The 23,152-nt window shown below is 47.2% G+C and overlaps 1 protein-coding gene across 3 annotated transcripts; it reads left to right on the top strand.

Moving 5' to 3' along the window:
• The first annotated feature begins 1,619 nt into the window (after positions 1-1,619).
• TTC24 (tetratricopeptide repeat domain 24) lies at positions 1,620-22,940 on the top strand. Of its 3 annotated transcripts, none has more exons than XM_088659083.1 (12): positions 1,620-2,011; positions 2,499-3,295; positions 5,839-6,054; positions 7,117-7,245; positions 11,488-11,609; positions 13,589-13,708; positions 14,319-14,416; positions 17,060-17,208; positions 18,580-18,721; positions 19,623-19,702; positions 20,625-20,676; positions 22,264-22,940. In XM_088659083.1, the coding sequence occupies exons 2-12, from the start codon at positions 2,533-2,535 to the stop codon at positions 22,367-22,369; spliced, it is 1,977 nt and encodes a 658-aa protein (XP_088515209.1). In that variant the 5' UTR covers positions 1,620-2,011; positions 2,499-2,532; the 3' UTR covers positions 22,370-22,940. The 3 variants fall into 3 exon arrangements, with proteins under 3 accessions (XP_088515209.1, XP_088515208.1, XP_088515207.1); XM_088659082.1 differs by having other exon boundaries at positions 14,313-14,416; positions 20,628-20,676; XM_088659081.1 differs by having other exon boundaries at positions 14,313-14,416.
• The last annotated feature ends 212 nt before the right edge of the window (positions 22,941-23,152 follow it).

Below are 23,152 nucleotides of genomic sequence, written 5' to 3'. Positions count from 1 at the left end.
ATAAATTTAGGGACCCTCTGCGCCTCGTTCATTTCAAAGAATCATATACAGTAATTGTAGGATTACAAGGGACTTCGCAGATTGGTCTGTGGTTTGCACAAATCATATTTGCATAAACTTTACATGAATCGCACAAAAACCCTTTCCTAGAATCCTGTGTCAAATCTTTTGAGCATCGCTGGCATGGGCGTAGCCAGGATTTATGTTGTGGGGGGGGGGAGGACTTTTGTTTTGTTAGTGGGAGGGCAGAGCTATCTGCCACTCAATTGGTCAGTTAGTTAAGTATTTTTAGGTACAGTATTTACTTGATTTAGAGGGGGCAACTGCTCCCACCTGGCTACACCCATGATTGCTGGTACAGTGGTACCTCGGGTTACAGACGCTTCAGGTTACAGATGCTTCAGGTTACAGACTCCGCTAACCCAGAAATAGTACCTCGGGTTAAGAACTGTGCTTCAGGGTGGTGTTTCAGGTTAAGAACAGTTGCAGGTTAAGAACGGACCTCCAGAACGAATTAGATTCTTAAGCTAAAGTAGCACTGTAGTTTTTGTTAGGAGGTGCTTTGCAAAAAGTTTACCTCCTAAGTCCAGATGGAAACAAATGTGGGCACATTGCTATCCAGTTCCTCTCCCTGGGACTCCAAAACACAAACACCTGACTTCAGTCCCACACCTGGGGGTACCAAGGCAGAGCACCACACACACACCAAAAAAGAAAAAAGAAAGATGTAGTAATAGGCTGTCATGGGCGGCAGGTGGCGCTGTGGGTTAAACCACAGAGCCTAGGACTTGCCGATCAGAAGGTCGTCCCTGCTCCTGCCAACCTAGCAGTTCGAAAGCACTTCAAAGTGCAAGTAGATAAATAGGTACTGCTACAGTGGGAAGGTAAACGGCGTTTCCGTGTGCTGCTCTGGTTCGCCAGAAGCGGCTTTGTCATGCTGGCCACACGACCTGGAAGCTGTACGCTGGCTCCCTCGGCCAATAACACAAGATGAGCGCCGCAACCCCACAGTCGGTCACAACTGGACCTAATAGTCTAATAGGCTGCCACCACTGCTCTCTGCCTACCCAGCCTGAGGCAGGAGAGCTCAGGCTGCACCCTGGATGTCCCCAAGATCCCAAAATGTAAGAGCTAAAGTAGCATTCCCTGCATCTGGGTCCTCAGGCAAAAGAAGCCAAATCATACAGCAGGAGATGTGACCAAAGAGGTATAATAATAATAATAATTTATTTGTACCCCACCCATCTGACCGGGTTGCCGCAGCCACTCTGGGTGAATTGCAACATAAATAAAAACATACTGTAATAAAACATTACACATTAAAAAACTTCCCTATACAGGGCTGCTTTCAGATGTCTTCTTAAGGTCTAAGACACTGGTTTTAGAACCAAGGCTTAATCCGAATAAACACGCCAAAAATTAATAGGTAGACCCCCCCCCCAGGGTCTGGCCAATTATCTGTTTACACTTGCATGCTTCTGCCAGGCACATAATAATGTACCTGTGTCTTTAAAAAGCAACAGGAGACTGGCTGCATGCAAATACCATCACAGGTAACCTTGGGAAGAGAGAGAGAGAGATGTGGGTCCTCAGTTGTTAGAGCCGGTTGTCATGGAGAGAGTCAGCCTGTCTCAGGCATACTGAAAAGAAACTTGAATCCTCGCAAGCCATCGTGGGAAGGAGGGAGGGAGGCCAGAGTTTGCTCTGCAGGGACTGGGAGATTGGCATGGTGAATATTTCTTACATTTTCCTACAAAAGGCCTCCATCAAATTGCACATCTGAAAGCTATATATGTACATGACCTTGAAAAATGTTTGTTGTACTCTAAGAAGAAAGCCTGCACATTTAAAAAAAAGTCTTTAAAATAAGAAACCCTGGGAAATTTCACCAAATGAACTTTCCTGCGTGTTGCTGACATTTGACAGCATTTGCAAAAGTGATCTGTAGCTCCACGAATCCTATCCCAGATCGTCAGCGTTCACTAGAAAAATATTACTGACTTTCATCTCGGTGAGTCATAGACCTTTATTATTATCGTAGGCATGTGTTTAAATAAATTGGTTACCAACTCTTCTTCTTCTTCTTCTTCTTCTTCTTCTTCTTCTTCTTCTTCTTCTTCTTCTTCTTCTTCTTCTTCTTCTTCTTCTTCTTCTTCTTCTTCTTCTTCTTCTTCTTGCACAGGGGCTCGTTTCTTTCTTTCACAGCTGCAAAACAGGAATAAATTCAACACCTGAAGCCAACACTCACCCAATTTCCTCTTGTTATCTCTCCTCTTCCTTCTTCCCCTTTGCTTCACCATCAAGTTTTCCCTACACTTTGTTTTTGCATCTATCCAGGTGTCCGGAAGACGCTTTCGCACCCCCTCTCTCTTCCTTTCAACCTCCTGAGCTGATTTTGAAACATGTGGTGTGCTGTTAATGACATGAAACGGTGACAAGGTTTCCGCTTTATTGGATGTCCTCCCCATGACGCTCTTCCTTGCTCCTATTTCCCCTAGAAATGGACTCCCACCAGCTCAGCAGCAACCACTGATGGCTCTGGAGGAATCCTCTGTACTGGAGGCACAGCTCAGCCCAGAAGGCGGACAGCAGGGCTCTAAGGTGCCCAACAAGAAGAAGAAGAAATGGAAAGGAAAGGCAGAGGCACCCGGGGAACCTGAGAAGGAAGGCGAGGTGCCCTTGAGGAAAGAAGCCAAGATTGAAGACCTCACCAAAGCTGGCCACCAGGCCCTGCAGCTTGGCGCCGTTGGAGAGGCCTTATCATGCTTCAAGAAGGCCTTTGCCCTCTCCTTGGAAACCTCAAGTGCTCAGGCCCGGAAGGTGTGCGCTTTCAACCTGGGCGCAGCCTACGTGGAGGCCGGGAAGCCGGAGAGGGGCCTGGAGTTCCTCCTCAAATCCCACTCTGAGGAAGGGGAAGCCGGGGAGCATCTCGGGGACCTTTTCTTCAATGTTGGGGCAGCCCACGAAGGCCTGAGGGATTTCCCCAAGGCCTTGGAGTCTTTCCGCAAGGCCCAGGATCACTACCACTCGGTCCAGGCCGGCAGCGAGGCCAGCACCTACATGAAGATGGGCTACTGTTACCTGGGCATGGAAGACCCTTCGCGGGCCGCCCAGTGCTTCCAGGAAGCCGGCCGGGCCTACGTGGAAGTCGAGAGCCTAGAAGCTGCTGCAGTAGCCCTCAGCAAAGCCGGCAACTATATGCTTCAGAGCGGAGAGCATGGCGCCAGCGAAATCGTCAAGGTGTTGAACGAGTGCCGTTTGCTGTGTGAACGTCTCTCAAACAAAGCTCTGCTGGGTATGTCTTAAGGGACCCTGAAAGGAAGAGTTTGGGTCAGCCACATGATGCCTGTGTACCATAGGCAAAAACGTTCCTCTTTTAACCAGGCTTGTGGCTGATTGACATCCAATGCCCTTTTAAAATTTGTTGGGGAGCGGGGGATTATTGGGTAGTTGTTGTTATTGTTTTTATTATGTATTGTATGTTTTTATATTGTGATTTGCGCTTATATTGTAACTGCACTGGGACCTGCTGCTAAAGGCTGGTATACAAATTTAATAATAACTAGCTGGCCCTGCCATGCATTGCTGTGGCTCATCCGTGTGATTCCCCCCACCCTGTGCTGATCCATGACGTATCCCGCCCCCCCTCCTCCTACCCCCGGCTTATCCCTGTGATTCCCCCCACCCTGTCCCAACCCATGACGTATCATACCCCCTCTTCCTCCTACCCTGGCTCATCCCTGTGACTGGTCCCACCATGTCCTGACCTATCCCCCCTCCCCCCAACCCCCACCCAGGCGAATCAGTACCTCCATTTGGCCTAGTCTGTAAAGGCTTCGGCCTAGTATGTAAACGGGAGCCGAGGTGCTGTTGAGAGGGAAGTTTTTATAGGTGCAGTACCAGTGTAGCCGCCGATAAAAGGCGCTGGTTTGCAACCTGGTTCTTTTCCCAGCATGCATTTTCATCTGAGTGGTGTGTTTTGAATCACGGGTTTTTGGGGTTTTTACCTGGCACAGGTGTGACATCTGTCTTTGAAAATGGTACGGGGTCACTCTCATATTCGCATGTGGCATTGTGTCAAAATTTGAACGCAATCGGTCAAGCGGTTTTGGTGAAACATGGATACTAACGGACATGGACAGTTTACATTTATATATATATAACTAGCTGGCCCTGCACGCGTTGCTGTGCATTAGTCTGTCAAATGGAGGATAATTGGCCCCCTTCAGATCCCTCTGAGCCTCAGAGTTCCCCTGTTTTACAGGATCTCATGGTGGAGGCGGGATTTGTGGGTGTGGCGCATTGTTGTGGCTAATCCCTGTGACTGCCCCCATGTGTCCCGATCCATGATCTATTCTGTTTGTCCCCCACCCTCCGTGACCGGCATATCTCATGCGCTTGTCCTCTCCCCCCCCCCCCGGGCCTAGTGGGGGCCTGGCGGCCTGGCAGGGGCCTACATAAAACAAAGGCCGTGCTGAGGCCTGTGACCCAGGCGGTCGCCATTCCGCCCCCGCCCCGGGCCTAGTGGGGGCCTGGCAGCCTGCCAGGGGGCTACATAAAACAAAGGCCGTGCTGCGGCCCACGATCTGGGCACTCCCCTCTCTCCCCCCCCCCGGGCCTAGTGGGGGCCTGGCGGTCTGGCAGGGGCCTACATAAAACAAAGGCCGTGCTGCAACCTGCGATCCGGGCACTCGCCCTCTCCCCCCCCCCCGCTGGGCCTAGTGGGGGCCTAGCAGCCTGGCAGGGGCCTAGGGGTCTGATAATGGCCGCCTTGGTGGTTTCAGTTGCTTGGTTGATGATGCCATTATTTGGTTTGTGGGTGTGGTGTAGATTTCACAGGAAGGGAGGGGGTGTACTGTGGGAGGAATTCCACTTGAGGTCGCTGTTTTGCTTTGTGGAAAAGCAGGTTTATACCTGCCCAGGTGTGAAATTTGAGGGATTTTTTTCTAACAGCGCTGTGGAAGTGGCCTGGATCGTTGTGTCAAAATTTCAGGACGATTGGTCAAGCGGATGGAGAAAAGTGGAACACGCACTTTCACGATTTTTACATTTATATATACAATATATATAGATGATGATGATGATGATAATAATATAATAATAATAGGGTTGCCAGACCTCCACGTTTGCCTGGCCCTTTCCGGTGAGTCAAGGATTTGACTCTGCAAGTGGTCAAGAGTGCCATACACTCTTGTGTGTATGTAATGACTATGCATGCAGATTGCAAGCTCCAGAACAGCAGGAGCTGGCAGCAAATTATAGTATAGACCTCGGTGGTCTACCTTCCTCCACTCCCTCTCTACCAACCGGCATCTCCAAGGTCAGCCTCTGTGACATCACCAGGAACCTCCCTTTGGTCTCAGGTTTGGGCCCTGAAATATCAGGGGCTGAGATGCTCCTCACCTGGCAACCTTAATGTTTTGCCTAGGAATCAGGTGCGGAGGGAAGAGGCCCACCCATTTGCCTCTATGACAACATGTCTTTGGACATGTAAATCACGACACTTAACTGACCATGGAGGGCCATTACCTTAACCAAGGAATTAGTTGGACCTGTTCACCAGGTTCTCTCTTGCACATTCTGCCCTCACAGATACAGGATCAAAATAAAAAAATTCCTTCAGTAGCACCTTAAAGACCAACTAAGTTTATATTTTGGTATGAGCTTTCGTGTGCATGCACACTTCTTCAGATACACAGGATCACTTTTTGAAAGGGACCCATTGGCATCATTCAGACTGAACCCCCCAAACCTATACAACTATTTTAATATTAAATTGATTCATATATTTCAATGTATACTGTTTTTCCTCTCCCTCTCCCTCTCTCCCCACCCCAGGAAAACTCTATAATGACATTGGGCTCTGCTTCTCCCAGCTCAAGATCTTCTCCTTGGCAGCAGAAAGCTTTGAGAGAGCTCTTCCACTCTGCCAAACTGATGCTGACGGTCGGTGTGAAGAAGCAGTCGTCCTTCAGAACCTTGGGGCTGCACATAACACCCTTGGGAACTTCCGGAAGGCTCTGGGGTTTCACCGGAGGGCTGCCTCTCTACACAGTAAGTTGCTGTAGAGGACACCAAACTGGCCCAGGTCACTTGTCCAAATGCCCAGATGGGGTCTGACAAGAAGCACACAAAGTGATGTAGAAAACAAGAGACAAAAAGGGGTATAGTGGTGAAATCTGGGATAAGTAACCCTTAATATTTTTTAAAGGGCCTTGTAATCAGTAAAGATTTATTGCGCCATGAACTTTGGGCATCAAATGAATGGAATGTTATATTCAGTGGGGAGATCTGTTTACTGAAAGCAACAAAACAGCACTACAAAAACAAGGAGGCTCTGAATTCTAGAAGGACGTAAACCAACTTTTAACCTCTTGGGCAAGTAGGGAGTGAATAAAAGATAGCATAAGTAAAAATAAGGAAAATATATCTGTTCACCAGCCTTTGCCAACCTGGTGCCCACCAGATGTTTCTGTCTACAACTCTTATCAGCCCTAGCCAGCGTGGCCATTTTGGACTACAACTCCCATTAGCCCAGTCAGCATGACCTTGTTGACTGCAGCTGATGGGAGTTGTCGTCCAAAACATATGGAGAGCACCAGGTTGGTGAGCACTGTCCCCTCATATTTGCAGCATTATTATTTTTCAAATAGATCTCCTCCTCACTACTGCTGTTGTTTTCCCAGTTGTCTGTTTTATATCGTAAGCTCCTTTGAATCAGGGACTCGTTGATTTTTGCCAAGAAAGCTCTTTAAGGCCCTATGTACACTGGTGGAACTTATTATGATGGTGATGTCAGAAAACTGGGCAGTTCTTTTGAACACAAAAATGACTTTGCCTCAGAATTCAGTCCCTGTTCAGCAATCCTTTTACTAGCTGCCTAACTACACATATTGGATTGAACATTATCACCTTCTGTTCAACAGAGTGACAGGGAAAAACCCATCAGGTGAAGCTTTTTCCTGGCCCAGATGTCAAGTGAAAGGGAACACATTGCTCCCCCTCCCCAATCTCTCTGTGTGAGGCACAAGAGTGGGGCCTGTGGAAACAAAAAAATTGTTCAGCTATAGGTGGAACGAATCATGGAACCCACAATTTGTGGATATTTTTGTGCAGGTGCCCTGGGAAACAGGAGAGCTCAGGGACAGTGTTTTGGCAACTTGGCCTATGCACTGAGCCAGTTGGATGACCACGAAGCTGCTGGGGAACATTATCTTCATGCGCTCCAAGCCTTCAAGGACTCAGGTGAGAAATGAGGTGTGGAGACGGGAAAGATGGAAGAGAGATCCAGGGGAAGTGTTTTCCCACCCTGCATCACCAAGGCCAAAGGGGGTTGTAATTGTTTTGTAAAAAGCAGTGAAGGCAGGTCCAAACTCATGTAGTATTATTAGATTTATTACCACCCTTCAGCAGCAAAACCCAGGGCAGGTTACAACAATTTAAAATTCAGAATTGTTAGGGCAAAATTCTGGGTGCGAGAATGCTCAGCCACCCAGCTCATCAGGCAAGGGCCTGTGGTCGTTGCGGAGTATAAAAGGAAGGAGTCCAGCCACGATCCGGAGCAAACAGCAAGGTTTATTACTGCGCAGCAGGTTCAATGCCAGACTGAACACCGTGAACAGGGCTGCAAGAACTTTTAAAACTTCCCACCACCATCCCATAATGCACATCGAAAGCATCATACATACATCACTTGTGACAGGGTAAAACGTCAGAAAAGGGGAAGGTGCAAGGGGCATTAGCATACAGGTAAACAGGAGGTAAGCAGGATTAGCATAAGGTAACAATGCACGATGTCCCAGGACATTGTTAAGCAAGTACCAGTAAGTATCTGGGAGGGGATCCTTGAGTACCTGGCCGGGAAAAACAATGGGTCCAGGTGTGAGTATTGCCTCTGGCTTCGGAGGGTTGGGAATGGCAGGAGATGGTACCTGAATGGATTATGGATATGCAGAGGAGCACCACCCTGGCTACCTGACCTCTTGCTTAAGGATTATGGCTGTTCCCTGCATCCCTGAGAGCCCTTGGCCAGAGTAGAAAAAGGGGGTTTCATTTAGAAATAAAGATACACAGTATTCATTCATAAAGAAATATGGTTACATAGAGTCTCAGGCAACAGAGAAAGGGTAGGAAAGGGAGCCTTTATTACTCAGGGCTTGATCTTGAGGGGGTTCGTGTTGGTGCGATACTACGGTAGAGTGGTGTTGTAGGATCAAATGGGGTCCCCTTGAGGGCATTTGTGCCAATCTTGATTCCCAAATGAAGCCTCGTTTGGGTGCTCCCCCCTATAAAATTCCCTAACAAGAATTAAAAACAATTAAAACATAATATATTCCGAAAAATAGGGAGCATCCTGAAGACACACATCTCAGGTGTCATAGGCCAGCATAAAGAGGCCGGATAGTGAAGAGGCCAGACGCAACTCTGTGGAGAATTCCACAATTTAGAGGCTGCCGCAGAGAAGGCCTCCAGGGGTCAGCAACCTTTTCCAGTCATGGGCTGGTCCACCGTCCCTCAGACCATGTGGTGGACTGGACTATATTTTTTTGGGGGGGGGATGAACACATTCCTATGCCCACAAATAACCCAGAGATGCAACTATATATATAAAAATGTTCCCACTGTGTGCGTGGGTGTAACACTCTTCCTCCGTAACCACTGAACTGAATTCCAACAAATTTGGCCACATCGCTCTATGCCCATCAGGGAGGCATCTGGCATAATTCCCCCCCCCAAAAAGCACACCTTTCATACCTAACATTGCCCAGCAGACTGAATAGGCCACAGACGACTAGGCTGCTTTCCAGACTAGGCCAAGTGGAGGTAGGGGCCTGCCTGGGGGGGGGGGCTGAATAGGGGGCAGGGATAGGTAATGGGTCAGAACAGGGTAGGGGGAGACACAGGGATGAAACCTGCCCTCTCCACAGTATCTCTCCTCGGCTTTGCAGACTAGGCCACTTTGCAGACTAGGCCAAGTGGAGGTAGGGGCCTGCCTGGGTGGGGGATGCAGGTGGCCGAATAGGTCATAGGTTGGGACAGGGTGGGCTCAATCACAGGGATGAACCAGGGGATGGGGGAGGAGGAACAGAACAGGGTGGGGGGGGGACACAGATATGCGCCTATGTAAACATAACACATGAAAAACAGAGGGACTCTGAAGGTGAGGGGAGTCTGAAGTGGAACTCTGAGGCTCCATTTAACAAACTGAGCCACCGCAATGCGTGGCAGGGCCAACTAGTTTTAAATAAAAGCACACATTTTACTCATGTAAAAACACCAAGCAGACCCCACAAATAACCCAGAGATGCATTTTAAATAAAAGGAAATGCTCTACTCATGTAAAAACACACTGATTCCTGGACCCTCTGCGGGCCCATGGCCCTCAGGTTGCCTACCACTGCCCTAAACTTACCAGGGTGATGGAACTATGGTACTAAGAGGACCCCCTCTGTTGCTCTTAATACCTGGGAGGGTCTGTAGGGAAGGAGGCAGTCTTTCAGATATTTGGTGCCTAAGTCATTTAGGGCTTTGATTGGTAATGTAAGCACCCTGACTTGGGCCCAGCAATGAACTGGCAGCTAATAACAAGTGCCTCTATCCATGGGGCACTTACTTTCACTTTTGTGTTTCTGTTTACCTTACCTAAGGCCAACCTAAAGGGCCAAAGCCCCTAGGCTGCATTCTTCCTGGAAGTAGCTGGGGGATCTGTTGATAGGGAATCTGGCTCCTGGGAGTTTCCTAAACTTAAGATACTTGTCGTGACTGGCAGCAGAACTCTGGTCAGGAACACAATACGAAAGAAGAGTAACAATATATATTACACTTTTGCCCTCCCACTGTGGCATTTGATAACCATGTGTTCACTTACTGTCATTCAAGTTTGAAAATCAGGCTACAAGGGATAGAAAGATCCACCAGTTTCATTTCTCTGTTTCTCATTTGTCAAGTCTTAAATTCAGTCCTTTGCATTGTTTAGCAATTTGCAATGGGGTATATATCCTCATGAAAATTCATCAGCATTTGGATGCAATTTTCTCTTAATAAACACCTGTGTGCAGTTTTGACTTATGTGCACATTTTTGTGAGCAATCTTGCATTTGTGCGTGGTATTTTCACAAATATCCCAATTTTTATGCTTTCCCTTAAAACATGGGTTCTTTTGGAACTGATTGTTTAGCAGGAGAGCTGCATCACAAAATTCAGATAAGGAAGAATTTCAAAGGCTAGCTGTGTTTCGGTTTGCATGTTGTTTTGGAAAATGAGAATTTGCTTTGAATGTGAACTGACTCACATTTCTCCCCCAACCCTACAGACAACAAACCAAGTGGCTGTGTGGCCATTGTCCCAGCCAACCCATTAGCAGCTGGCCTCCAGAACTTAGAGATGTAACTGCAGTGACTAGCTGCCCATTTGTTACTGAGCCAGGTTCATTTACTGAGCCTTGCATTCATTTACAAATCCCTAAACCTCTTAGGTCCAGGGTACCTCAGGGGCCGCTTTAACCCTGATATCCCGTCTCATTCATTGAAGGGTAATCTGCAGGAGTGCCGTTTGTAATTCCCTGAGTTGGCAAGGCTCATTTGACGGCAACAGGAACCTGAGCCTTTTGTGTCATCGGTCCAGCCCTGTGGAATACTCTTCTGATAGAGATTCAGCCAGGGATCAACCATGGCAAATACAACAGGAAATGAGAACAGAAGATACGGAACTGGGTGCAAACAGATGAATATACATAATAAGTGAAGAACTATAGGATCACAGCAAGAGAGTCTCGTGTGGACAAAGATGGAAAGACTTATTTGTTGTTAGATGTTGAATTTATTGGAGACAATGTTGCTATGTTTGGTTAGATAAAAGCTATTGCTGACATTTATAAATAAAATAAAATAAATAAATAAAACCCCTTTCGGACTTCTTGTGTAAAAAAGAAAATGAATTGATCTGTTTAGGTTGGGAGATTGTGGAAATATTGCCTAACAGAAAGTAGATCAGTTCAGTGTCATTCTAGAGTGAATATTTTGAATAATTTATTTTATGTTACTGACAAGCAGAAAATCAGAAGTACTTTTTTATTTTTCTTCTCTTTTCTGTTTTCCCTTTCCCTTTTGTCCCCCCCCTTTCTTTTCTCTCGTTCCCTCTCTGTTTTTGTTTTATTTAGATTAGTTTTTTGACCTTATTGTATTCTGAAAAAGCTTTAATAAAATCTTGTGGTTTTTTGTTTTTTTTAAAAAGAGATATTCAGACAGCACCTTCAGTATAAACTTTTAAATGTCTACTGAAAACTTTTCTATGCCACTGGATCTGTGCAGTCAATTAAGAGTTCATTCTTACACAATATTTCTGCTTTGATATTTTTTTACAAAGAGCAGTATCCAATTTTTTTTTTATAAGTGAAACAAAATAAATAATAGGGGGGTCATTTGTCTGTTCTTCAGATTGAACCCTGCTCTGCTTCCCTCCAACTCGTTCTCCTCCTTTTCTGCACAGGTGACCTTCCAGGCCAATGGCAAGCCTACGAAGGGCTTGGGGCATCACACGCTCACCTGAGAGACCCTGGCAAAGCCATTTTGTATTACAAAGAGGCACTTACCTTGCTCTCTAAATGCCAGGTAAGGGTTGTTGCAGTAGCTGGTTCTGCGTTTAAATTTCAGCCTGTATTTTGATTATACAAAATGAACCTGTTGCTGACACGCTGTTTAATGGACTTGCTCAATGTGGATTCAGAATTTAGGAATTTGGAGTAACTGATGGCATTTCCAGACTGTCGCTCTTTTTCGGGTGGGATTCAGTCACATACTGGCAAATTCAGGTTGCTCAATTATGGTTGGTTATTTTTAAAATTTAATTACTTAATTGATTTATATCCCATGCTTACTCCTGAGGGAGCACAGGGCGGTGGACAAAGCAATGATTAAAAAAATAAAAAGGTAAAGGACCCCTGACAGTTAAGTCCAGTCGTGAACGACTCTGAGGTTGCGGTGCACATCTCACTTTACACGCGTTTGCCCGCTCGGCAGACAGTTTTTCCAGGTCATGTGGCCAGCATGACTAAGCCGCTTCTGGCGCAATGGAACACCAAAACCAGAGCAGCACATGGAAACGCCGTTTACCTTCCCGCCGGAGCGGTACCTATTTATCTACTTGCACTTTTTGGGGTGCTTTCGAACTGCTTGGTTGGCAAGAGCTGGGACCGAGCAACAGGAGCTCACACCATCGCGGGGATTCGAACTGCCGACCTTCTGATCGCCAAGCTCAAGAGGCTCAGTGGTTTAGAACACAGCGCCACCCGCAACATTTTAAACATTCTAATAAACAGTTAAAAACATGGTCTCAGTCCATGGCCTCAGGGGGCCAGGAACGGTGTCTTTCAGCTGTCAAATGCCTAGGTGAACAGGAATATTTCTAAATTTCTCCTGAAATTTAACAGTGAGGAAGACAAGATGCACGCAGCTCACTAGGGAAGGCATTCCACAAATGAGGAACCACCATGGAAAGGGCTCTGTCACAGGTCAGTGCCAGCCAAGCAGTCCTCAGTGGCAATGCCTGCAAGAAGACCAGGTGGGACATGGGATGTCATGCACAACAAACTAGCTTCCCCAGAGGATCAGACTTTTAGTGATGAGGAAAGTGAGTGGGAAATGGGCTGGAAAGCGTGCGACAGAACTTGCGTTGATGCAATTTCTCGTAACCTCTACACAAACAAATCAGGATAAATGATACACAGATCGTCTGGAAGTGTCCCATGTCTGTTGCAAATTTGCCTGAGGTGAACAATGGGTTGTTGCCTGTTGTTGTTGTTTGGTCGTTTAGTTGTGTTCGACTCTTCGTGACCCCATAGACCAGAGCACGCCAGGCACTCCTGTCTTGCACTGCCTCCCGCAGTTTGGTCAAACTCATGTTTGTAGCTTCGAGAACACTGTCCAACCATCTCGTCCTCTGTCGTCCCCTTCTCCTAGTGCCCGCAATCTTTCCCAACATCAGGGTCTTTCCCAGGGAGTCTTCTCTTCTCATGAGGTGGCCAAAGTATTGGAGCCTCAGCTTCACGATCTGTCCTTCCAGGGAGCACTCAGGGCTGATTTCCTTAAGAATGGATAGGTTTGATCTTCTTGCAGTCCATGGGACTCTCAAGAGTCTCCTCCAGCACCATAATTCAAAAGCATCAATTCTTCGGCGATCAGCCTTCTTTATGGTCCAGCTCTCACTTCCATACATCGCTACTGGGAAAACCATAGCTTTAACTATACGGACCTTTGTAGGCAAGGTGATGTCTCTGCTTTTTAAGATGCTGTCTAGGTTTGTCATTGCTTTTGCCTGTTATTGCCCTCATTTCAAAGATCAGTAGACGTGATGGAAATCCTTGAGGTGGTATTTGCTTCTAATAACAAGCAGTTATAAACATGTAAGCTTTCACCCCTTTTAGAGAAAACTGTGCCTTTTCATCTTAGAAACCTGACGAGAACAACCAGTGAACCTACACCAAGCCTCCATGGCTCCAATACACTGGCTAGTTAGTTGATTAACTAAAGAACATTCTGAATCCGCACTAACTTCACTGAACCTATTACATATATCTTTTCTTCAATGCCAGGATGTCTCAGGAACAGCCCAAGAGAGAATTGTGAACAAACTTACAGATGCCCTCCAGAACAAACTGTCTATGAACAGCAATTTCTTCCATGGTGGGGGGATTGTTCCGTCTGCTTCCATGGTGAGTTCCCTGCCTGCCACTTTGTGCCATTTTTTTGGCCTTGAAAATGTGAGACCCTGCCCTACTCACCGTTGGACAAGCATTTGCAATGTCACGGAATGTTCACAAACATTATTAATTACTGGCGAGGAAAGGTTATTATTATCAACCATGATGAGCAAACCATGCTGGTTCTTTGTGGCAAGCTAATTTTTTTTGGGGGGGGTTCACATGGTACCCAGATACAGGCTGAAGTCTCCCACATGTTTATAGCAGTCCACATCTGTTTTAACAGCTGTGCTAGAATCTTCTAACATGTTACACAGAGGGAGAACAGCCAGGTAAGAAGAAAATAACAGCACAAAACTTTACTTCTGCTGCTGTTTCACTTCCTCCTAGTAAAAAAAATAATTGAAACTTGTAGAAGTATTTTTTTAAGCCAGCGGGTTGGGCTAAATCAGCTTCCTCCCAACCTGGTGCCCTCCAAAGATATTGGACTCTGACTACCATCTGGGTTAACCGGCATGCGATTATGTCTAAAACATCCGGAGGGTATGAAGTTAGGGAAGCCTGGGCTAGATTATCCATTGGGACCCTAGCTATGACCGTTCCTCTCTCTGCTCAGAAACAGCTTCCTACATCACAGACCTCAAGCCAGGTTCGATTTGCTATGTTGCCGCATCGTAAGAATGAGAGCCTCCCTCCCACGCTGTGCCACACCAGCGAACCGTAAGTAAGGGAAATGTGCATGTTATGGTGCCTCTCTGTCCAAGTTCTGGGATCCTCATCTCCCCCCCCCCTCTCTCTCTCTCCCTAGACTGGTTTCCAGAGATGAGAGAGAATATAAATTATTGAAATAATAAGTGGACTGAATAACTTGGCAAAATTTACAAGATAATTGGACCATATTTATGATTTATAAATGTATGGAGAACAGCCCACGAGGTAGCAGCATAGCTGCCAAGTCTCCCGTTTTCCCCGGGAAACCCCCGTTTTTAAAGCCGTTTCCAGCTGTCATCCCGAATGGCGAAATATCCGTAATTCCCCCGGAATTCTTCCGGTGCCGTTCTGCCCATGTCTGGGCACCGGAAATCGGGCAGCACCGGCACCGGAAGTTGCTTCTATGCGCGACTTGCTGTGCCGGCGCTGCTGATCCCGTATTTTTCTAACCGGGACTTGCTATGGGTAGTAGTATTGAAGGGGGGGGGCAGACACTTTCTATGCTATTTGGCGGCCATTTTTAACACATATTAACATGTCCAGAATGGAGAACGCCATGGGCTTATTCACACATCCATTTGCCCCATCACTACTGACCTGGGAACGCCATGGTTTAGCACTGAATTGAGTTTTCCACAGACTGCCGTTGGTTCCAATTTAGTGCCAAAGAGCAGGTTGTCCAGGGGGAAGTGGTGGGGCAAAGTCTGTCTGAGTTGAGGGGGGTGGCGGCACTGCTTTGCAGTGGTTCCAGTACTCCTTGGAGAGACATTTCTAGAGGACACTGCTTGGGGACTGTTCTTTGGCCCCATGGAGCCTTTGGGGTGGTGTTCCTCAGGGTTCGATTTTATTCCCCGTGTTCATGTTTCCATTATGTATTTTGTGTTTTCATCTGGTATTTTTATGTTGTGAACCACCCTGAGATCTACAGGTGAAGGGCAGTATGGAAATTTAATAAATTAAAATACTAAATAAATGTAAAAGTGCTTGATCCACGCCTAGAAAGCACAGGACAAGTGGGAGTGTGGGCGAGTGTGAGGGACAGGGGATATCGCGAAGTCCCTCCCCTCCTGAGTTCCAGCCCATCCCCGAGCGCAGGGGAAAGCAGGGAGAGCTCCGTCTCAAGTGGGGAAGCAGGAAGTGGGGTCCGAGGCTCAGACAGGGTAGCGGAGCCAGCGTCCCAGGTGAGACAGGAAGGGGGAAGCAAGGGGGGCAGACCTGTCCCCCCAACTCCGGAATTGCGCAGAAAACGTAGGGGGAAGAGGATGGGTCTCCCCAAGTTGTTATGTTGGAGAAAAACGCGCCAAACGCCATTCAGAGGTTCTGATTCAAGCGGATAAGATGTGTCTCTGTAAATAGCACTGCCTTTAGCACTGTAAATACGCAGCACCAATAAAAAGATAAAATGCAGAGCTGTGTAGAGTCGTTACTCTGAAGTAGCCCACTCCGGCCACTGTGACAGCGAGTCTCATGCCATTTGCTTCAGTACTTCCTGATAGCTTTCCCTTTGTTAAAACTACGTTCCGTTAGGTGACGTAGACTAGGATGATATGATGTTCAAGGCTCCCTGTTGAAGGGAAAACAATATTAGGCAGTAAATGAGCATGACTGAAAACTTTACAGTAGAGTATGGACAAGAATACTTTCCTGGTTTCTGGTGAGAGAAGGGAGGATGTTTAACATTTTCTCGTTGCGTGGTGTTTATCTTGTTCATTTAATGTATATTATCCCAAAGTCAATTAAAAATTCAAGTACTGTTTGTGGGGGACAGGAGGCAGGCAGGTGTGGAGGACTCCCTGGTCCTAAACGGGGTACCTGTGCCCCTGAAAGACCAGGTGCGCAGCCTGGGAGTCATTTTGGACTCACAGCTGTCCATGGAGGCACAGGTCAATTCTGTGTCCAGGGCAGCTGTCTATCAGCTCCATCTGGTACGCAGGCTGAGACCCTACCTGCCTGCGGACTGCCTCACCAGAGTGGTGCATGCTCTGGTTATCTCTCGCTTGGATTACTGCAATGTGCTCTATGTGGGGCTACCTTTGAAGGTGACCCGGAAACTACAACTAATCCAGAATGCGGCAGCTAGACTGGTGACTGGGAGCGGCCACCAAGACCATATAACACCGGTCTTGAAAGACCTACATTGGCTCCCAGTACGTTTCCGAGCACAGTTCAAAGTGTTGGTGCTGACCTTTAAAGCCCTAAATGGCCTCTGTCCAGTATACCTGAAGGAGCATCTCCACCCCCATTGTTATGCCCAGACACTGAGGTCCAGCGCCGAGGGCCTTCTGGCGGTTCTCTCACTGCGAGAAGCAAAGCTACAGGGAACCAGGCAGAGGGCCTTCTCGGTAGTGGCACCCGCCCTATGGAACACCCTCCCATCAGAGGTCAGAGAGATAAACAACTACCTGACATTTAGAAAATACCTAAAGGCAGCCCTGTTTAGGGAAGCTTTTAATCTGTGATATTTGATGTATTTTAATGTTTGCTGGAAGCCACCCAGAGTGGCAGGGGAAGCCCAGCCAGATGGGCGGGGTAATAATAATAAAAATAATAATAATAATGCATTCCAAATATTATTATTAGAAATAACACATGAACACTGTTTGGTCACGGCATTGTCTGAATATCACATCTCTGTTTCGTGACTCTTTACAGCTCTGTCGCACAACAATGCCACCAGGCGCAGCCCATAGAAGAGCAGTCTGCACCAGCCCCATGGAACCAGAAATTTTCTCAGTGGGGGGAAATGGTAGCCCCTCATAGCAGCCATCTGAAACCACAGCAGGCCGCTCACGGAGCATCAGGTAACCACCTCTCTACTTCTGGTCCTGCAGTCTTCCTTGCATGGTGCAATTTCCCCCCTAGTACAGAGATGGAGGCTCAAGTCAGATATCAGGCCAAACCATGGTTATGAATAAAAAACCATGACTTGCTAAGGTGAGGATTGGCAACCAAGGTTTGTGCCAACCGTGGTTTGGTGTGATGCAGATCCACACCACACAATCTAAAGCACATCAGATGCACATTTAAAGCACACAACCTCCCTCAAATAATCATGGGAAATGTACTTTGTTAAGGGTGCTGGGAACCGTAGCTCTGTGAAGGGAAAACTACAGTTCCCAGGGTTCTTTGGGGGACATCACATGCTTTAAATGTGCATTGAATGTGCTTTAAATGTATAGTGTAGATCAGTCTGGAACTGACAAACTTAGAGTTCTGGGTCCTCCTCAACCTGCAGAGGTAACTGCAGCTCGAGATGGCTATGCTGAGCAGCTCTTAACCATGGTTGGCCTGTGGTGAATATGGAAGCTCAAACTGTGGTTAGCACAAACCTTGACTTAGTGTGATGTGTGAAATTTGGTGGTGAAATGATGAACTTGCAGTTGAGGTGAAATAGGTAGATCACAGATCATCAACTTTTTGAGGACAGTGGAATTTTGAGCAAGTGCTGTCACAAAATCTCTGCAGTGGATGTGTGTCAAAACGCAAAATTACTGCCACATCTGAAAGAGCAGAAAGAGAGACAGAACCACAAAATGGTGTGGGTATGTCTCCCCCCATCAGCCTCCCCATCCATGGGAAAAGGCACCCACATTAGCCGAGCTACGCGTGCTCACAGAGAGCAGCTCTTTGCATATACCCTCTGTTCAGATCAAATAGAGGTGAGTGTCCAGTCCTGGCTTCCAGTGAAATGAGGGTATGTTTAAAGGGAGCTTGTTCAATACAGTCATACCTCTTGTTACGAATGCTGCGGGTTGCGTATGACACGGGATACATACACACCGAACCCGGAAGTACCGGAATGGGTTACTTCCGGGTTCGGCGGTTCGCGCATGCACAGACACGGCGAATGACGTCATGCGCATGCGCAGAAGTGGCAAATCGGACCGCACACATGCGCAGACGCGGTGCTTCATGTTGCGTACTGCTCATGTTGCGTACGGGGCTCCGGAGCGGATCCCGTACGCAACATGAGGTACCACTGTATGGGAGAGTCTGAGTCGGTGCAAACAGGAACTGAGCAGGAAGAGAAAACAGATCTTCATGCATTGTGTTTTGAGGGGGTATTGACCTTTGATGGGCACCATATCCTTGATGATGCACCGGCAGCTGTGTAGGTGAGCTGTAGGTGATGGAGAGACCACTTTGCCTCTCAACGCTTTATCTTCCTGTAGTGTTGGTTGCTGCAACACATGGAGACAGGATCTCCACTCCTGGAATTCCGAATGGACGTGCCATGTTTGTCAGCAGTAGCACTGAAGACACCAAGCAGCCCATGGGGACTTCTGCCTGTCGCAACCAGACACAGGCTAACAGGTCAGCTCAGAAGCAATAGCTGCTCCCTAAAAGGCGCTGGCACTGGGTATATCTGCACGTGCCCTTAATTTCGAAAAAGGAAGGTGTTCAAAACATCTTTTCTTTAATAGTTTAGAACAGGCATGTCCAACAGGTAGATCGTGATCTACTGGTAGATCACTGGACGTCTGTGGTAGATCACCAGTAGATCAGTGGCTCCCCCCAAAGAAGCTAAATATCCTTGGCTCCCCTAAAAAAGCTCAACATATTTGCTCTGCACCCCTAAAATGACCTGAACCACCAAAACCACAGTTTTCCTTCCTAAAAAAGAGCTCAACGTCGCTTTCCTCTTCCCTAAAGAAGTTCAATAACTTCTACGTGAACCCCCCAAAACAGGGCTTTCCTTGCGAGAAAAAGCTCAACAACTTTGACCTGAATCCCCCCCCCAAAGGGGATAGATCACTGCCAATTTTTAACTCTGTGAGTAGATCGCAGTCTCTTGGAAGTTGGCCACCCCTGGTTTAGAACATTTATTTATCCTTTTTTGCAATAAATAAATAGCAACAAATTCCCTTACTCTTCATCTGATCCGCCATCACCCTGACTCTGCACCAAACCATGGCTGAGTGTTAAGTCATACTCAGAGTAGACCCATTGAGCTCAATGGACAAGTTAGTTGGACCCACAAATTTTCACTGAGTCTGCTCTGAGTAAGTGAAGTCAACCCAAGGCAAGAATGATTTTGGGAAGGAGAAGGCCTGTTTTTCCATGAGCATTTCCACCCACAGTCTCCCTTCCAAATGTTGTGGGTTTGCAAAATTAAAAAAAAAAACGGAAGAGGAAACAGAAAAAAAACATAGTTTAGACTTTAAGTTGTGAATCTGGAAATCAGATCTCAGTGACAACCTTTATTCTTTTCTAGCAATCTCAATGCTTTTCTGTACCTGGATCCCTCCTGCCACAGCTGCTTACAGAACAGGAAATCCCACCATTCACAACTAAGTAAGTACAGTACAGTGGTGTCTGCAGGGCTCTTGCTCAGAAGGGGCAAAACCAGGGCTTTTTTTCAGCCGGAACTCAGTTCTGGCACCTCTCAGGTGAATGCCATTGTCATTATAAGAGAACAATGGGAGGCTGAGATCTCACACCTCTTTTGCTAGAAAAAAATAGCACTGAGCAAAACCTTAACCAAGAGGGGTAAATTTTGAAGGAAAGCCTTTCTTTCATCTGTCCTGAAGCTCAATCCAGATAAGACCAAGCTACTGTTAGTGGGGTGGTTCTGTAGACCGGGGGCTGGGAGATGGCTTGCTTGTGTCAGAAACTGAGGAGGCCTGCTGCAGAAAAATCTTGCCTTCCCAAAGTGAATATTTCTAAGTAGGACAAACAGCATGGCTTTCCCCCTCTTCAAAAGTTCTGAGACCTTCTGTCCCCAGGGCTCACTTGAGAGAGGGCTGGAAATTACTGTAGACCACGAGTCACAAAATGGTGGTGGAGGTAGAGTTTGGCATAACCAGCTTGCAATTTACTAACATAGGCCATATTCACACCACACATCTAAAGCACTAGGATACCACTTTAAACAGCCATGGCTTCCCCTCAAATAATCCTGGGAGCTGTAGTTTGCTAAGGGTGGGGTTACCATCCATGCCTGATATTCTCAGGGAACTCTGGGAATTGTAGCTCTGTGAGGGGGAATGTTGGCCTCCTAATAACTCTCAGCACCCTTAACAAAGTACAGCTCCCATAATTCTTTGCAGGAAGCCACAGCTGCTGAAATTGGCATCATAGCGCTTTAAACATATGGTTTGGAAATTGCTGGAATATTTGCCACAGTACTTTGGTTGTGGCAAGGCCATTCCACAGTCTGTTTGAGAAACACTGCCCTAAACTCTGGTTTATGCTGCTGTTTTTATGTCACACCCAGCAGGCCCCCACGAGTGTGAGTCTGGTCAACTGAGAGCAAGGGTCTTGGAGAGGTAGGTCGGTTCACACAATGTATAAAAAGGGCAATAATTTATTAATTTATATGCTGCCCATCTGGCTGGGTTGCCCCAGCAACGCTGGGTGGCTTCCAACAAATTATAAAACCACAGTAAAAAAAAACTTTCCTGTACAGGGCTGCCTTCAGATGTCTTTTAAAAGTCAGATACAGTGGTACCTCGACTTACGAAGGTGATCCGTTCCGCGGCGCTCTTCAGAAGTCGAATCCTTCGTAAGTCGAAGCGTCCATTTTGCACATGCGCAAAGCACGATTTTGCGCTTTGCACATGCGCAGACTGCGTGCGCTGCTTCTGCGCATACACAGACCGCGCATGTGACGAAAATACTTCCGGGTTTGCGGACTGCGGAAGTCGAAACCTTCGGAAGTCGAAGCATCCATTTTGCACAAGCGCAGACCGCACGCGCCGCTTCTGCGCATACACAGACCTCGCGTGCGACGATAATACTTCCGGGTTTGTGGACTTCGGAAGTCGAGGCATTCGTAAGTCAAGGCATTCGTAAGTCGAGGTACCACTGTAGTTGTTTATTTCCTTGACATCTGATAAGAGGGCATTCTACAGGGTGGGGGCCACTACCAAGAAGTCCCTCTGCTTGGTTCCCTGTAATCTCACTTCTCACAATGAGGGAACCGCCAGAAGGCCCTCGGAGCTGGACCTGAATGTCTGGGCTGAACGATTGGGGTGGAGACGCTTCTTCTTATGTACAGGGCTGAAGCCCAAGGCACTGTCTAGCCAGTGATCCGGCTGCCTTATCAGCCAAACACATTTTGGCACCTAAGGCGAACCACAAAATGATGCCTCCCCCCTCCCTCCCCCAGCCATGGAAGAAGGGGTGAGTGAAGCTCTACATCAGGAACAAAGGGTGAATAAAGATCTCCATTGTAAGCAAGGGTGGGAGGAGACCAGCAGTGGCTCTTATTTGCCATGATGCCACTGTGGCATAGCATGGGGGGGGGGGTTGGCAAGGATGCAAGCCTCCAAGGAGTGCATTGCAGCAGTTGCTACCACTGTGGCAGCAGCAGCAGCAGCAGCAGCAGCGGGTAATCCATTCCTTGGAGGTCATATTTGCTGCCTCTGTGGATCCTGCCCACAGAGACAGTCACCTCACCTCAGTGGTGGACCTACATTTTCAGGGCCTCTTTGCAACCAGCAATGAAGTCTGGGTAATCGCTGTTGTCTTCTTCAATGGGGTTGTTTACAACCACCTTTACAATATCTGGGTTACTGACTCTCAAACTTCGGGATTATTGGAATACATACCAATTTACTTACTTTTTTTAATGAATCAATTTGATTCATGTGGCAAAAATTGGTTCTACTAGACCCATTTTTTAAAAAGCAACGTGAATTGAAGTTGCACTGACTGTCAGCTGTGGCTGTCCAGGGTTTCAGGCAAGAGCCTCTTCTATCCTAGTTTTCCTCGAGATGCCAGGGATTGAACCTGGGACCTTCTGTATGCAAGGCAGAGACTGCACCACTGAGCTGTGGCCCTTCCCTAGAGGACCCCTCCTGTGGTGGTCCACAGAGCAGTTTCGGAACTCGCTTCTTCTCTTTCCTTTCCAGGGCTGCACCAACTCTTGCCAGACCCTTTGCCAGCCAAAGTTTGGAGCCTCGCCGCCAGCAAGGATGGGGGAACAGGTTCAAGTCCATAATATGTGCTCTGATGTGACAGGTGTGTCTTGCTGCTGAATTGACTGTCCGATGGGAGCTTTAGAAGGGTCTTGATGCTCTTCAGGTCCAAACCACCATCCGTAAACTGTGGAACACAAGTGCTCTTCTGGGCCCAGCCAAAGTGGGACCACCTAGTCCAGCATCCTGTTCTCAGCACTGGCTGGCCAGGTGCTTCTGGGAAGTTCATGCACAAGGCATGAAGGCCACCCCAGGATTAATTGGGTCCCTCAACATCATTGGTGCTCTGATAACACCAGTTTAGTCCCATTGGAAGCTGCCTTCTTAGACCACAGATCCAACTGGCTCACAGCTCACTACTAGATATGTGCACAAAATTTCTTATAAAGTATCATGTGTTTAATGAGATGATCAAAATTACGTATTAGCACATCACAAACCCTCCAGAACTTGCTTTACTGAATCTGTAATGCAACTGTGCTTCGTGGATAAACAACTAATTGGATTTCTTTAAGGGGCTGCATCTATGGCTCTAGACACACTATGGAAGGACTTGAAGGGGACAAGTGTGAATGCTTGCTACAAGAGAGGATGGCATATTGCCCTTATAGGGGGGGGGGGAAATGACTCACCAGTTTAGACCAGCAAGAGGAACAAAGCACAAAGCACAAATGATTGCTATTGTGTGCCTTCATAGAAGCAAGCGCACATCGGGTGAAATTCTGCAAGCGTTTGTGGGATTATGATGCCGTGGACCATATCATTTTCAAATATTTTCTTTTGTAATAATAATAGTGTCACTTCACACAAAGTAATCTCCTTT

The sequence above is a fragment of the Zootoca vivipara genome, chromosome 16 (assembly GCF_965207765.1).
Source record: "Zootoca vivipara chromosome 16, rZooViv2.hap1.1, whole genome shotgun sequence".
NCBI lineage: Eukaryota > Metazoa > Chordata > Lepidosauria > Squamata > Lacertidae > Zootoca > Zootoca vivipara.
This window is presented reverse-complemented; position numbering and strand designations above follow the sequence as displayed.

Bases quoted from the DNA above. Each gene is read 5' to 3' on its own strand.
- TTC24 (XM_088659081.1), top strand. From the start codon at position 2,533: ATGGCTCTGGAGGAATCCTCTGTACTGGAGGCACAGCTCAGCCCAGAA. The intron at 7,246-11,487 runs GTGAGAAATGAG...TTTTCTGCACAG, and splicing joins CCAAGCCTTCAAGGACTCAG to GTGACCTTCCAGGCCAATGG. The intron at 17,209-18,579 runs GTAACCACCTCT...ATCTTCCTGTAG, and splicing joins GGCCGCTCACGGAGCATCAG to TGTTGGTTGCTGCAACACAT.